Here is a 17407-nt window from a genome sequence, read left to right as displayed (position 1 = left end):
GCTAAGTATAAAAACAACCAGGATACAGAGTCGCCTTCAGAGGCATTTTTAACTGGATAACTCACAGATTCACTCTACTTTGACTCTCATCAATCACTGATTATTCTGTCTTGTTTTCATCTGCAATGTGAAATGTCCTACTAATAATGAATGCAACATTTAACTGTTTTTACTGCTGTGTTTCCAGTCAGTGTTGGACGCTGAAACAAGAATTAACTGTAGTCAGCAAAAAGTTTAGCAAAAGCATGAAAGTGTCCACTGCAGCCCTGATTCCATAATCACACCTCACACAGATGTTCAACAGAGCAGCTGTTTAAATATTCTTTCATGCATGTTTTCTGCTCTGTTTTCTTCCCTCCTTACGTTTCATAAAGGTAGTTCAGGAAACATACTTTGTGTGGGTTAGAATAATAACCAAACAAGGGTTTTTTTGTTTCCCTCGGTGTTAAACTCTAAAAGCCATAACTTCTTCTTCTCATCTCATTTCCAGGTTTTAGCTGCAGGTTGTAAATGTTAATTAGGCTTCCTTTAAAAAGTTCTTCCCACTCAGGCTACAGGAGATAATTATAGATCCAAACTGATTCTATAAGTTGTGCCCATTTATAACTTTAATTATGTAAAGATGCTGCCAGCTGAACCTAATTAGAGCGATTAAAGGAATCAAACAGAGACCAGGAAGCCTCCACATCTCATAAGTGGACTCATCAGATTCAGATTCTTTCTAAATATAAGTAAAAACAAGAACAAGCCTAGGTAAAACCCTGATTTCTGGAGGTTCCTTCACATTAAAATCACCAAATCAGTGCTCACTGGAAACGCCTGCGTGCATCTTTAAATAGAGCTGAGTTTAACTGAGCCTGAAGCAGACTTAGCACCGGTGTTATGACCCAACCGTTAGACTGGGGCTGGCTCGGCTGATCCTGAATCAGTGGCTTTCTGGTCAAATCTAAAGAGGAATAATAACGTGGAGCTGAAGCATACTGGAGTCTTGGATCTGTCCTCCAAAGAATACTGCAACAAGGAAACAACATCTACCTGAATATTTAAAAAACTGCTGATTTAGAGAGCAGGTCTGATGGGATGCAGTCAAAGAAACTGGACGCATGAAAAAACCTGGAGGAGTCTGATGGGAGGAGGACGGTCCTGCTGCTGTGGCACTGTGGGTAATGTAGTCCTGGTCACATCGCCAGGGCGCGGGCCTTGGCGGCTGCTGCCTGCGCTCTCTGCACGGATGCTTGGCTGTTCTCTCTCCTCATCAGCTGGTTGGTTTCAAACAGGCCTTCGTGGGTGCCGCCGCCACCACCGCCGCCGCCAGGGCCTCCGTCAGAAAAGGTGAGTACGCCTGTAGCAGAGGAACTCGGTGTTAAACACTTCACTGAAGTAAAAGACGATTCCTGCACAAGACTAAACCTGAGAGACCCAGGCTTTATTTATCTCCTACCAATCTGAGATGTGAAGGACCTCCTCTCCTCTGATGCTTTCAATCAGTGAATCTCAACGTGTGGCTCTTTTACGTCTTCATTTGAAACATTATTCCCAGAAATGCTTGAAAAGGGGACACTTTGTTGCCCCCTTTTACCATTTTTCACACTTCTCACCCATTTAAGCTACCTTTTGTCATAAAATACCACTTGTTTCCAATTTTTTGCCCATTTTGTCAGTCTTAACTGCTTTTTGCCCATTTTAGTTGCTCATTTTTTGCCTTGTTTTTGCCCATTTTGGACCATTTTTTTCCACCTGTAACTCATTTTTTGGTAACTTCTTACCCCTTTTTGCTACTTTCTGACTCTTTTTCTCCCCATTTTTGCTGTTTTTTGACCATTTTTGACATCTTTAACTTATTTTTATTGCTATTTCAAGCTGTTTTTGCCACTTTTCACCTCTTAGATTGTGTCTCTTGCGAAGGTATTTTTCAACAGTTTGGCTCTTTGGTTGAGTAACACTGCTGTCAGTGATCCATAGACCACTGAGGCTGATAGATTTGGTAAATTTACCTCACCATGAAGAAAAAAACATCATTTAACTGACTGTTCACTGTAATAAAGGCAGAGACATCAGCTAACAACAGACTGGACTGAGATGAACTGCTCTGGGATTTTAGATTGGAGTGTTAGAGGGGCGGGGCCATTCCCACTGTAGGCTGGTGACATCATGAACCCACATATTAGCCCCGCCCACATGAAACCCAGCCAGGAAAGAGGCGAAAAACTTTCTAACAGTCTAAATCCAGAATTCAGTCAGATGTAGATCTCAGTGTTTTCATGTTTACAGAAACCAGATTCACACATTTCTAACGGGTCTTTAAAGTCCACTTTTCTACAATTTATTCCCACTCAATTCTTATTTCTTCTATTTTCACAGTTTCATATTTATTTTGTCGTCCAAATTTTTCACAACTGAAACAAAAAATTTGAAGGACATCTTAAGATCTCAGATTTTGTTTGAATCTACATATTGAATATACAAAAAATAATCTAATGCCATAATTTTATTTCAATAAAACTTAAAGTATTATTATTTCTCTGTTTGAATTCATATTTTTCTTCTAAAGGGCACACAATCATTTGAGCTCAAAGTTAATAATTCAATACTTTTAATCCACATTTAACTAAAGGATATCAACAATTAATATTTAATGCTTCAATTTTTTTTATTTTTGATAAATAATGCCATGTTATGGTAGTGACAGCACTTATTCTATGGTGACAGCATTGTTGCATTTTAAACAAAACGTTTTTTTTTCTCTTTTCTTATTTAAATGTACCCTAAAGGTACGTTTTTAAAAAGCAACAAAAATGTGTTAAATTAAGACAGTTTTATTTTCATAAAATGGAACACCCTACTCTCAATACAAAGTACCCTAAACATTTTTATTTGATATAAACCAAGCTCAGACTTATATCAAATATATTTTTGTGTTTCACTGAGAAATGTTGTAAATATGCATGATCAAACAAATGTGACTTTTTTTGTTTGTTGGACCACAGATTGCTCCGTTTTGGTTGAATGTCCCACATACAGTACTATTGAAATATTTTAACAAGACTGCACCACAGAATAAAAAGTAAACAGTATAAAATATGTCCTAATGTCCTTTTGTCTGCAGGACGAAGGACCTGAATGGGATACCTGTTTCTCCTTCTGTTACATTTGTAAATCTGTGCTGGAAACGTCCCCCATACTAATAAAATCCATGTAAACTAAGCATTTATACCCACTTTGACTTTCAAAAATCTGGCCCAGCTATATTTCCTTATTTTTACGTCACTACAAAGGTCCCAGTGTCTTCATACCAGTACTTCCTGTTAAGCAGCGTTGTTGATTTTGTTGAGCTTGTCGTAACAGTTCTGCGTGGAGATCGGCTGGGGTGAATTTAAGGGCGTTTTCACACCTGAAAGTCCAGACCAAGGTCCGGTCCAAGGTCCGTGTTTTTGTTCCATTGTCTATATTCGGTTCAGTCTGTTTGGGTTTCACACTGTCATTACTGCAACCAGACTAACAGACTTTACGTGACGAACCTACATGATATCGCCATCAACTATGTGGTTTGCGTGTCTCTGTAGTTTACATTGATTGGCCATTCAGCCGGCGGGCGTCTGACGTCAACATGTTGAATGATGCGAGTCTTGAATGTTGTAAACAATGAATGAAATCGTCATTCCTACCGTCAGATTATTGTTGATTTTCTACTATCTTGAAGCTTGAAGAGCTGTAAATAAGGCTGGTCCAATCGTCTATGAGTTTAATCATTAAACGACAACTTTATCATCGTTGACAGGAAAGGAGAAGAAAGTCTGCAATCCTGCGAGCCACTGCAACACCGACTCAGGAGAGAAGGTATGTGCTGTAAACTCTAGAGAAGATGAGCTGTCAGTAGTGAGGTGGAACTTCATCTATAAAGTGCTTGGACAATCTCCATTCATAACGGACACTTCTACTCCTCGCTAACGTAGAGCAGCTACCGTTAGCCCACCCTGTCCAGGCTGCTGCTTAATTTCGGTAGCGTGAGATTGTTGTGGGCTCTTCCGCGGCTCATTTTATAACCTCCGCCAGGGAGGTCATGTGATCGGGAGGGTTTGTTTGTTAGCAACATAACTCAAAAAGTCATGGACAGATTTTGATGACATTTTCAGGAAATGTCAGAAATGGCTTAAGGAAGAACTGATTAGATTGTGGGAGTGATCCGGATCACCGTCTGGATCCAGGGATTTTCTAAAGGATTCTTGACTATGGAGAGATAGGGCTGATGGTGGAGGTCTGCGCTCTCCGAGTGTAGTCACGTCGTAACTTCCTGTCATTGATACGAAGGTCCGAACCTTTCAAAATAATGCTTTCACACTGGGATATGAACCAGACCGTGGTTCCGTTTGGTCCGGACCGAGACCACCTCTTTTGGCCTGGACCACGGTCCAGGGGAGGTTTCACACCTATCATTTTGGTTCAGACCAAACACTAAAGTCTGCCAGTCTGGACCAAACGATGTAGGTGTGAAAGCCCCCTTAGTTAGAATGGCGGCCATCTTGAATAGACAGTGAACATTTTGATGTGCCTTTGTGACCAATTAGCAGCAGACCAAGTGTCCACGAATGAGGCCAACAGGTCTAAGTTCAGCAGAGTAAAGAGTATAACGGTGCAGGTGAACCTAAAATGTCCTGTCCTCGTATGAGGACGCCAGACGCTCAGAGTTAGTTTAGTTCGTCTGACTTTGCTGCAAATGTTAAAAAAACTATACAAACTCAGGATGAATGTTTGCACACTGACTCAGAAACTTTCATCCGTTGTTTTTACAGCACAGGTTTGATTTTCCTGACGGTTAATGATATATAAAAACTAACATATTTACCTCTGTTTTCAGCTCTCTCTCTTTTTTGTGCTGCAAACCCTGAAGCTGTTATGGCGGGGGTTGTGACTGTAAAAAGGTTGGCTGGTTCTGAGAGATGTTTAACTTTTCTCTCTCCTTTCCATCACAGGAATGGTTCTGGCCAACATTTGTGCCCAGAACCAGAGGACTGAACTGAAAGGAGCCTTCTTTCTCTCCAGTGACTGTTTTTTTAATCTGGTACCCGGCAGGGATGCATCAGCCTGTGGATGACAGGCTCTGTCAGGATGGATGGACCCGGTGTTTTCTTTATTCTAGGAAACTTTTTCAAAGATTATAAATCTGAAGTAAAGCAGCTATCTCTCAGTGAGCTGGGGCTCAGACTCCTGTCTGTGTTTGATCATCTCTCTGACTTCCTGTTCCCTCTACACTGAGGCTCAGAGTTAACCGTTACCTGGACTCTGGTTAATCTTTAACTGAAAACAGGAATAAAAACATTTAGGAATGAAGCCTGTCCTTTAAAAACAGCATGCTCACTGCTAATGGGTCGAAAACCTGGAAAGCCAGAAATCCTCCTTTACTAAATGACTGGATAAATAAGAGTTGTATTATTGATTAGAAAAGACAACAGCCACTGTAAGGAGAGAAACGACTCCATTTCAAAAACAGCAGTGAAAGTTATGAAAGAGCTTGGCTCATAGAAAGATTAAGCAGCCTGTGCCAGGCAGGGGTATAGTAATACTGTCTTTTTATCGTGTCTAAGCCTGCAGACCCAAACAGCTGAGCCCTGTTCCACTCAGGCCAGGAGCTGAAAGTTGCACTTTAAAATAATGCCAAACTCAGAGGCTCCCCTGGGAAAAAGCTGACTGTTTTACAGTGTAATGTTACCCAACATTGTTTTTGGCCCGTGTTTGAGCGGTCTGCGTCAGTTACAGCCCAGTACACATTTATGCATGTTTCAGTTACTAAAAAGTGGTCCCAAAAACTGACCCTACGGTCCTACTGTTTTTGGCACCCTTCTGTAGGAGCTTACTGATCTGTCCCTGAGGAGTGGAGTTACACTCACAGTAAAGGGTTTACACTGTCAGTACAACTGCTCAGCCAGGCTGCTAACATGGCTGTCTGCTCTATGAGGAGAAAAAACTGCTGAAGTCTGCTGTCATCAGGGATATTTGGACTCCACAGAGATACACACAGTGGACCAATAACACTGATACGTGGTCAGAAATTAAGTTCCCTGACATTATACAGATCTGATTTAACCCTAATCTACTTTTGAAGCATTTTGTCTCTCCAGGACTTTTTGTCTTGAAAAGGCATCAAACCTGAGGTGCACAGTCACGCTCCAAACATGTTTTTTTGGGGTTTTAAAAATGTGTGTCCTGCAGTAATGTCACAGGAATCTTAAAGAAGAGAGTGAGAGCGTCACGACTGTCCTCTTTGTGGGTTTGTAGTTCTGCTGTTTAAATCCAGAAAAGTAATAACAGTGATTATGAAAACACCTCTCTCTGCTCAGCTCTGATTCAGGCTGCTACGCTGTAGGAGCGTGAAGGAATCTGATCGTCCCACCTCTATTTTTACAGGCACAAAAACAATCCTGCTGTCACAGAGACACGTTGTTCTGCAGTCTTCAAATAAAAACGTGTTGATTACCTCCAGGGCCTCACAGCCCCAACACGCGGGGGGCAATTAACGCTTTTTCACTGTTTAATATAATCAAAAAGTGTTTAAGAAGATGGAATCAGAGCAAAGAGCAGAGACAAATCCAGTCATGGAAACGTGAGAGTGAACACGGCGTATCAGAACTTTAACTTTGCAGAGTCTCCCTGCAGCCGCAGTGATGTAAAAGAAGTCCACCTGCTCCTTCATGGCTCATTTCACTTAAAAAACCCTCATGGTATCAAACATTTACCTTTACTGTCATGTTTTTAAATCCATAACAAGTTTCTGTGTCTGTGTTTTAGCTCATGTGATAATCTTTACTCTTCCTAAAGTTCCTTCTTTCTTTCAAAATAAAAGCAGGTCTGTATCAGTCAGGAAGCCAGTTACTCTCCTGGAGGCAGTATAAGTCAAACAGAACGTCATTCACTGTGATTTACAAAGATGAACTAATTCTAAGATTTATTTTGTTGTTCAATAGCCCTGATAGTTGGAGTACAGTGCTTCTGTCAGCTGCAGACACTGAGAACTAACCTGATCGTGCATTTTTACAGAAGTTTGACCAACAACAATCAGTTTCAGCTCAATCAGGACGTCTCTGTGAAAACTACCTTCATCTTATCAGTGTTGACTTTGTTTTTCAGGAGAATGTCTCAAAGGTGTCTTACCATATCCGCCCACACACCCTCCTTTAAACTCGCCTTCAAACCTCATCCCGTCGAAGCGAGTGAAGACGCCGGCGCCTTGAAACTTGCCCTGCACGAATTCACCTTCATACCTGCAAAAACATCCACATACAGCATCGTTTACAGGGAGAAAATAAACCCCCACAATGCATCAAAAGAGCTACAAAAAATTAAATATGTAAAGAAAGCTCAGCTGAACGGAGGAAGGACACTTTTGAAAAGCTCAGGAATCCTTTAAGAGTTTCAGTTATTGAAGTTTTGCTGCTAAAGTTTCTCCTCAATGTTTGAATTTTTAAAATGAATAAACTATTCTGAATTAGGTTAAAAATGCAGCACAGTATGAAAGCATGGAAAACAGCAGAAAAATGTAAGAGAATTCAGCAGACAGGAGGTTTGGGGAATGTCTGAGGGATGGAAACAGGAGTGCTTATGTTCTGTTTAGGTTTGAGGAGTTTGTAAAGACGAAGCCAAAGGGCAGAATTTTACCTTCAATAGGCTTGAATGCAGCGTGGATATTAAATGTAATGCTTTAATTGGGCTGCTGGAGAGGACGTTTTTCAGGTGCAAACACAAGCAGGAAAATATAAAAGCTTTCTTCTTTATGGAAATAACTTTAAGGAGAAATGTCGATCATTCAAACCTGGTAAAAGTTCATCCTCTTATGTCAAGAAGCGGTGAAACCAAATTTCTGCTTGTTTGTCAAACATCCTTTTGATTTTAAAGCCCTTGAAGAATTAATTAAAAGTTTCTCCCCTAACAAACAACAGAGCACATTCTTCCTCATCCTCACGTGTGCTTGAATGTTTGACCTCGGTTAGTCAAAGAAAAGCAGATTCCTAAAGTGGAGAGCAACAGAAGGTGAATTAGGGAGGAATTATTTTCTGTTTCAGGGTCACGGGGTCACCATGGTCTGTAGTGATGACTAATTATACATGCCTTTGAAAAGCGAGCATGCATTGACTTTGAATATTCAGCTCAAACATAACAGGAAGGTTTGGTTCATTAAATCAACTCTGGGATGAGCAGAGGAAGGTATTTAGTTTTATACTTCAGTCAAATTTAATTTTTACATTTTGTGAAGCTTATTTAATTCAGCAGGTGGGTAACCAGACCTCAGCACGAAACTGACGTGCCACAGCAGGTATCTGATATTGGCTCAGTGTTTGTCAGCAAGGCAGATGTATGAGCCTAAACTAAGGGATGATCACATCATCATTGAAACATTTCTCAGGGAGTCTGAGCTAAAGGCCTCTGCACACTGCAACCATCCTTTTTCTCAGTCAGGAGCTCTCGTCATACGTTTTATCATTTTATCGCAACACGGATCTATAGTTTGATTGAGCAGAGAAGGCTCTGCTCAGAAGATGCTCCCTGGGTTAGTCAAGCTTGTTTGACTATAGGTATGTATGTATGTGTACATATATATATATATATATATATATATATATATATATATATATATACATATATATATATATATATATAATAACCCAGGCAGCTCATAGTAAGAAACCCCCATATACTCTACCGCTCAAATTTCTTTGTTTTCCAAAGAAAAACATTTTCATGCAGTTCAAAAACAGTTATCAGCAACTGTCAGTCCTCTACATCAGTCTCCTAGTATGGCTGCTACACTATATTGCCAAAAGTATTCGCTCACCTGCCTTGACTCACCTTTGATCTTACAGTCATGGACGAAAGTATTGGCACCCCTGGAATTTTTCCAGAAAATTCACCATTTCTCCCAGAAATTGTTGCAATCACAAATGTTTTTGTCATACATGTGTTTATTTCATTTATGTGCATTGGAACAACACACAAAAAAAAAAAAAACAGAAGAGAAAAAGACAAAACTGACATAATTTTCCACAGAACTCAAAAATGGGCCAGACAAAATGATTGTCCCCTTTTAAAACTGTGGGTGAATCATTTTATTTCCAGCATGTGATGCTCATTTAAACTCACCTGTGGCAGTAACAGGTGCTGCAATCTAGAAATCACACCTGAAGCCAGTTAGAACGTCTAAAAGTTGACCCAACCTTTGTGTTGTGTGTCTGTGTGTGTCACACCAAGCACGGAGGAGAGAAAGAAGAGCCCAGAATCATCTGAGGACTTAAGAAGCAAAATAGAGTAAAAATCTGAACAATCTCAAGGTTAAAGACCATCTCCAGAGATCCTGAGATTCCTTTGTCCACTGTGTGTAATATAATCAAGAAGTTTATAACCATGGAGCTGTGGCTAATCTCCCTGGACGTGGACGGAAGAGAAAAACTGACAAAAGAATGCAACACAGGATAGTTGGAATGGTGGATAAACATCCTCAGTCAACTTCCACACAGATTCAGGCTGTCCTGCAGACTCAGGGTGCAAAAGTGTCAGCTGGGACCATACGTGGTCATCTGAATGAGATGAAGCGCTATGGCAGGAGACCCAGGAGAACCCCACTGCTGACAAAGAGACAGAAAAAAGCCAGACTGGAGTTTGCAAAAATGTACCTGAGTAAGCCTCAATCCTTCTGGGAGAACATTTAGTGGACAGATGAGACTAAGGTAGAGCTTTTTGGAAAAGCACGTCATTCTACTGTTTACAGAAAACAGAATGAGGCCTACAAAGAAAAGAACACAGTACCTACAGTCACACATGGTGGAGCTTCAAGGATGTTTTGGGGTTGTTTTGCTGCCTCTGGCACTGGGTGCCTTGACTGTGTGACAGGAATCATGAAATCTGGAGACTATTAAGAGATTTTGGGTCACAATGTAGGGCCTAATGTCAGAAAGCTGGGTCTGGGTCAGAGGTCATGGGTGTTCCAGCAGGACAATGACCCCAAACATACCTCAGAAAGCACCAAGAAATGGTTGGAGACAAAGCTGGAGAGTTCTGAAGTGGCCAGCAATGAGTCCAGATCTAAATCCCATTGAACACCTATGGAGAGATCTCAGAACTGCTGTTGAAGAAGCACCCTTCAAATCTGAGAGACCTGGAGCAGTTTGGAGAAGAAGAGTGGTCCAAAATTCCAGCTGAGAGGTGTAAGAAGCTTGTTGATGGTTACAGGAAGAGATTGGTTTCAGTTATTCTTTTTATGAGGGTGTGCAACCAAATATTGAGTTGAGGGTGCCAACAATTTTGTCCGGCCTATTTTTTGAGTTTTGTGTAACATTATGTCGTTTGTCTTTTTTCTGCATTATTTTTGTGTTGTTCCAATGCACATGAAGGAAATAAACATGTTTGTACCAAAAACATTTGTAACTGCAACAATTTCTGGGAGAAAGGGTATTTTTTCTGGAAAAATTCCAGGGGTGCCAATACTTTCATCCATGACTGTATATCTACCACTCAAATTTCTTTGTTTTCCAAAAAAAAATAAAAATAAAAAACATTTTCATGCAGTTCAAAAACAGTTATCAGCAACTGTCAGTCCTCTACATCAATCTCCTAGTATGGCTGCTACACTAAATTGCCAAAAGTATTCGCTCACCTGCCTTGACTCACATATGAACTTCAGTGACATCCCATTCTTAATCCAGAGGGTTTAATCTGACGTGGGTCCACCCTTTGCAGCTATAAGAGCTTCAACTCTTCTGAGAAGGCTTTCCACAAGGTTTAGGAGTGTGTTTATGGGAATTTTTGACCATTCTTCCAGAAGCACATTTGTGAGGTCACACACTGATGTTGGACTAGAAGGCCTGGCTCTCAGTCTCCGCTCTAATTCATCCCAAAGGTGTTCTATGGGGTTGAGGTCAGGACTCTGTGCAGGCCAGTCCAGTTGATGCACACCAAACTCTCTCCTCCATGTCTTTATGGACCTTGCTTTGTGCACTGGTGCACAGTCATGTTGGAACAGGAAGGGGCCATCCCCAAACTGTTCCCACAAAGTTGGGAGCATGGAATTGTCCAGAATCTCTTGGTCTGCTGAAGCATTCAGAGTTCCTTTGACTGGAACTAAGGGGCCAAGCCCAGCTCCTGAAGAACAAGCCCACACCATAATCCCCCCTCCACCAAACTTTACACTTGGCACAATGCAGTCAGACAACTACTGTTGTCCTGGCAACCACCAAACCCAGACTGGTCCATCAGATTGCCAGATGGAGAAGCGTGATTGGTCACTCCAGAGAAGGCGTCTCCACTGCTCTAGAGTCCAGTGGCGGCGTGCTTTACACCACTGCATCTGACGCTTTGCATTGCACTTGGTGATGTATGGCTTGGATGCAGCTGTTACCATGGAAACCCATTCATGAAGCTCTCTACCACTGTTCTTGAGCTAATCTGAAGGCCACATGAAGTTTGGAGGTCTGTAGCCATTGACTCTGTAGAAAGTTGGTGACCTCTGTGCACTATGACCTCAGCATCCTCTGACCCCGCTCCATCATTTTTACGTGGCCTACCACTTGGTGGCTGAGTTGCTGTGGTTCCCAATGGCTTCCACTTTGTTCTAATACCACTGACAGCTGACTGTGGAATATTTATGTATGCTGAACACAAAGTTCTGATTAATGAAAGTAAAAGAAAATGCAGCTAACAAATAAAACAAAAAATGGATTAAAATAGCTCAAAAAGTTTGGGTTTAAAATGTTTAAAAATATTATCAGTAAAGTTCAGTGGTCTGTTTCAGGAACCAGGAGCAGAAAAAGAAAAAGCTGTCTGTAGTGATTTAACTTTTGGTTTATTAGATGAATTACATGAGGGAGAAAAGCCGTTAAAAGTGGCCTTCTTACTTCCGATCCTAAATGCTTTGTTAGCAGCCTGCAGCTTGAACTAGGAAAGCCACTTTTAACATCTTTTCTCCCTCACTGTGTGAAATTCACCTCTAGAACCAAACCATCTCTTTACTGTTGTGTGTTTATCTGATGGAGTGTTGCTTTAAAAGAGCAGTCCTCAATTCAAAACAGGAAGTAAGCCGCAGAGATGGGCGGAGCTGATTAGCGCTGGTTTCTACCTGTCCTGTTATATTTCTTGGATGGAGAGCTGTTGGGGGTAAACTGTGCGTTTAGAGATCAGGAAAGAAGGAGGCAACGCACAAACCTGGAGCCGTCAGGGAAGACCAGCACCCCACAGCCGTTAAAGAGCCCGTTCTCAAACTGTCCCGTGTAACACGTCCCATCACTGAAGGTCAGCTGACCCAGGCCGTGACGCAGACCTGCAGCAGGGACACAGAGAGCGGGTTGGTGAAATCAGCAGGAAGAGGTCAGGGAATGTGTGTGAGGTTTAAATAAGACTGTGAGGTAACTGTGTGTGACATTAAAGATACCTTCAAAGAATTCTGTTCATATCAGGACAGAAAAAAGCCTGAACTTTGGTTTGAACTACCTCTATCAGATATCAGGTCCATCTTTGATCTAACAGGGGTGTCAAAGTCAAGGCCCGGGGGCCCAATCCGGCCTGTTTTAGAGTTATACCCGGCCTGCAAGCTCAGATCATATTTTTATTCTAACCAGCCCGCCGCTATGAAATTTAACCCTGAACTCATGTTCTCACTTCATATTTTCAATTTTTCATCTCACAATTATGATTTAAACTTGTGAGTTTGGCTTTTATCTCTGATACTGACCTTAAAGATTCAGAATCTTATTTTATTTATCTCATTTGTTTCATCGTTTCAATTCATAATTTTTTACTTTTATCTCATATTTTGACCTGTAAGATTTACCACTTTAAAATTTAAGACATATTTTGACCTTTTAACCTCATGAATTTGAGTTTTTATCTCACATTTTGACATTTCAGATTCAGAAATTTAAATTTTAGGTCATATTTTAGCCTTTTAGATTACTAATTTTTAATCTAAAGTGACATTTTGATCTCTTAAACTATGATTTTAATTATAATGTCAGGTTAGACCTTTTTGATTCCTAAATCTGACTATTTATCCCATAATTTGATCTTTTAACTCATGATTTAGAATTTAATCTCATATTTTGACCATTTAAAGTCATCATTTTGACTTTCTATCTCATATATTTAATTTCTAAAAACACTATTTTTACTTCAAATTTTGATGAATAACTAATAATTTTGATTCTTTATCTCAGATTTTGGGCTGTTAAACTGATGATTTTTAGTCATTTATCATCAGTGCTAAAAGCTGGTTCAGTGTTGACCCTGTTAGGCTCTCAGGTCAGACCTTAATCCAGAATCCGGCCCTGCTGTGAACGATTTTGGAAAATAATCTAATTGTGATTTAATATGTGATTATTCCTTTCTAAAGTTTCCTAAACAAGGGCTGAACAATTCTTTAAAAGTGTCTATTTCTGATGATTTTGACTCGAATTACAAATTGGATATGGATTTTTTTTTACTGAAGGGTTTTTTTTGTTCTTATATTTAATACAAAAAAAGTACAAAAATGTAGAAGGAAGGATTTTTGGTAGACTATTCTTAAAAAAACGGCGCCTACACGATTGCATGATATTTCATGCATGACATCTCTGCTGCAAAAAACAAACAAACAAAAAAAAAAGGGTATTTTGACACAAATTTCAGGTCGAAGAAATATTGCACTTTTGTGATTTGAATATTGCAGCAGGCTAAATTGTGATTTAATCTAATTTTCAGTTAACTGCGCAGCACTAGCTGTGACTGTTTGACCCCTCTGTTTTAGGAGGATAACCTGGATGTAGAGCAGAGGCCTGACAACAACACACAAGTCCTACCAGGATTCAGGTCTGTAACCCTCTGGTACCCCCTGTGCCAAAAATGCACGCTTAGTTGATATTTGTTTTAAAAACTTTGTCCTCTTTCACATTAATATCATCATGTTTTGTATTTTTTGTTCATTTTTGCACAACTTTCAAAATTCTGTCCCAGCCACCACAACCAGCCCAACATAAATAAAGTAAACCTTTTTTACAGCGTTAATATCCCTGCTGTGTAAAAGTCCCCACTGAAACCCATTCAAACCACTTCTTCTGATCCATACACCATTAAGGCATGAATCATGCATGTTCTGCTTTCTGGGCTTCATTTGAGAGTTGGGGCTTTACATTTGCACCTGGACCAGTTTTTTACCATGTGACATCACTTTTACCATATATGGGCGAGGGCAGGAAATCCATGTTTTTCCACCAGATTTCAGTGTTCTACTGCCCTCTGCTCCCCTTCTCACTAACTCTCTGAGGTTTGTTTGAGTGCAGATCAGTGTGTGAGTCTGTGAGTGTGTCTGTGCAATCATCAAAAAATAAGTTCTCTCATTTTCATGTAGTAACTTGCAAAAAAAAAACATTTTTTGTGTATTTTGCATTATGGTTAGGGCTGACCTTAAATGAGAAAAATATGATTCAATACCAGTAAAACCGTTCTGAAATGTATGATATTTATAACATGATTTAAAGGTGTGCATTTATGCACAGAAGGGTGAAAAAAGTGAGTATTTTAGAAAAACTGACCTCACAGAAAAACTAATAATGCATTTTAACCAATGATGCTGCTAATCAATGACATACACCAGGCTGCAGTCAGCCATAAATAAGTTATTCACTTTCAGTGTAGTATCTTGAAGAAAATGAATTTGTGTTTTTTTTTCATCAAAAAATGTTGTTTGTTTACATTACAAACACGGCAATTAAAGGGTTAAAAGGTCAGGTCAGACCAAGCACAGGCTGTGCACCTCTACAGGTGTGTCATTCAGTCTACCCTCCAAAAACAAACAAACAAATAAACAAACACTGTTTCTAACAGCAGCACAGTTAACACACAATCATCTCTCATGACTGATTCTACCCTCAGAAGAAAAGCGTAAGTGCTTTTAAACTTCCTTGAAGGATTCACACCCCTGCCGAGTGAGAAAAGTGAAGGAAATCTGGAAGGACTCTGTTGTTCCTTGTCAAAGCTGAGACAGCCACAGAGAGGGAAACCCGCCTCTGCTTTGTGTTGCATCAGGTGTAAGAAAACTCTAACAGGAAGCAGAAGAATTAAGATGATTTTGTAGGCTCTGCTCGCTAATGTTGCATGCTATTAGGATGTGTTGTAAGACTTCTCCACAGTTTATCCAGGGATTACAAAAGTACTTTAATAATTAGGGAGTAATTGCTTCATTATTTAAGCTGAAAGTTCTCAATTAGCAGATTTGAGATGGTGCTAAAAGCAAAAGTGAAAGTGTTCCCCTTCCTTTTTTCTCTTTAAAATCTTCCAGCAGAGGTGAGAGCTAATTTTCTCCTAAATTCTTCGACTCATTTTCAGGATCAGCGGCAGAAGGAGACGTGTGGGGAGAAGAGAAGTGAGCATTCCTCCTTCCTTTGCCAGACTCTATTAGCAGGCCCAGCGGGATTTAGGAGAATAACTGGATGTGAAGCACAGTTGGACACGGCCTCCATGAGGTCCCGGGATTCTCGTAGCAGCTGTAAGCGAGGAATAGGATTTGCTGAGCGCTCGCCAAGTGGCATGAAAACTGGTGGAGGGGAGAGGAGCGAGGAAGATCTGGGAGCAGCGGATTGGGATTTACAGAAGGGGGGAGGAATAGGGTGAGGCCAGGGTGAGTGTTGTCCCTTTGCTCCCAGCTAATGGCAAAGTAAATTAGGCAGTCCATCTGTCAGGGCTGCTTAAAGCGCTGCTCTCTGCCTAATCTCAGCCGGTTTTCACGGGAGATTTGGAGATGAGATTTGGCCCAAACTAAATCTGGAGCTCTGCATTCCATTTCAAAGTCTTTCTCCTCCTCAAACATCCTCAATCCATACGGGCAGATGTGGAGAAGTCTGTGCGTGCATGAGTGTGACTCCATTAAGTATATATGGGCAGAAAAAAGAGGGCCAGCAGGGGCTTAAATCCAAACTCTTTAGCCAGCAGGGAGCCCTGGAAGAGGGCGAGAGCCCCCGAGGCCAGAATTTCACGCACGAGCAGCTGAGTGTCAGAGAGGCCGCGGGCGTCTGGACTCAAACACCAAAAACGACATCGTCCATCAAACAGGAGAGGAGCATCGAGCAGAATTAGTGATATAAGAGGTCAAAGTCTAAGAGCGATGGATGGACACAGTTCAGAATTTACAGCCTTTAGCTGTACAACACAGCACTATCAAACACGGACCATCAGGGCCACACAAAGAGAGAAAATAAAAGAAATAATCTTTTTTGACATTACGAGAATAAAGTCATAATATAACAAGAATAAAGTCAAAATATGACGAGAAAAAAGTCGTAATATAACAAGAATAAAGTCGTAATATTACAAGAAAAAAGTCGTAATATTACGAGAATAAAGTCGTAATGTTTTTAGAAAAAAGTCGTAATTTACGAGAAAAAAGTTGTAATATTACGAAAATAAAGTCGTAACATTACGAGAATAAAGTCATAATATTATGAGAATAAAGTCAGAATATGACGAGAAAAAAGTCATAATATTACGAGAATAAATTTGTAATATTACAAGAAAAAAGTCATAATATTACAAGAATAAGGTTGTAATATTACAAAAAAAAGTCATAATATTACAAGAATAAGGTTGTAATATTACAAAAAAAAGTCATAATATTACGAGAATAAAGTCAGAATATTACGAGAATAAAGTCAGAATATTACGAGAATAAAGTCATAATGTAACAAGAATAAAGTCATAATATTACGAGAATAAAGTCATAATATAACAAGAATAAAGTCATAATATTATGAGAATAAAGTCATAATATTACGAGAATAAAGTCAGAATATTACGAGAATAAAGTCAGAATATTACGAGAATAAAGTCAGAATATTACGAGAATAAAGTCAGAATATTACGAGAATAAAGTCATAATGTAACAAGAATAAAGTCATAATATTACGAGAATAAAGTCATAATATAACAAGAATAAAGTCATAATATTATGAGAATAAAGTCATAATATTACGAGAATAAAGTCATAATATTACGAGAATAAAGTCATAATATAACAAGAATAAAGTCATAATATTATGAGAATAAAGTCAGAATATTAAGAGAATAAAGTCATAATATTACGAGAAAAAAGTCATAATATTACGAGAAAAAAGTCATAATATGACGAGAAAAAAGTCGTAATATCACAAGAATAAAGTCGCAATATTACAAGAAAAAAGTCGTAATATGACGAGAAAAAAGTCATAATATTACGAGAAAAAAGTCGTAATATCACAAGAATAAAGTCGCAATATTACAAGAAAAAAGTCGTAATATTATGAGAATAAAGTCATAATATTACGAGAATAAAGTCATAATATTACGAGAATAAAGTCATAATATAACAAGAATAAAGTCATAATATTATGAGAATAAAGTCATAATATTACGAGAATAAAGTCAT

The 17407-nt window shown here is 39.5% G+C and overlaps 1 protein-coding gene across 1 annotated transcript in view; it reads right to left on the bottom strand.

Moving 5' to 3' along the window:
• Positions 1–1178: 1178 nt before the first annotated feature.
• LOC121509004 (MORN repeat-containing protein 4-like) overlaps positions 1179–17407 on the bottom strand; it is a 40839-nt gene continuing 24610 nt past the window's right edge. Inside the window, exons 3-5 of the mRNA XM_041786182.1 lie at positions 12184–12298; positions 7147–7256; positions 1179–1342 (exon numbers count right to left, since the gene is read on the bottom strand). Coding sequence (XP_041642116.1) covers positions 1179–1342; positions 7147–7256; positions 12184–12298 — 389 coding nt within the window. The remainder of the gene's footprint in view (positions 1343–7146; positions 7257–12183; positions 12299–17407) is intronic.

This window comes from Cheilinus undulatus, linkage group 4 (assembly GCF_018320785.1).
Source record: "Cheilinus undulatus linkage group 4, ASM1832078v1, whole genome shotgun sequence".
Classification (NCBI taxonomy): Eukaryota; Metazoa; Chordata; class Actinopteri; order Labriformes; family Labridae; genus Cheilinus; species Cheilinus undulatus.
The sequence above is the reverse complement of the archived record's forward strand: the minus strand, read 5'-3'. Positions and strand labels throughout refer to the sequence as shown.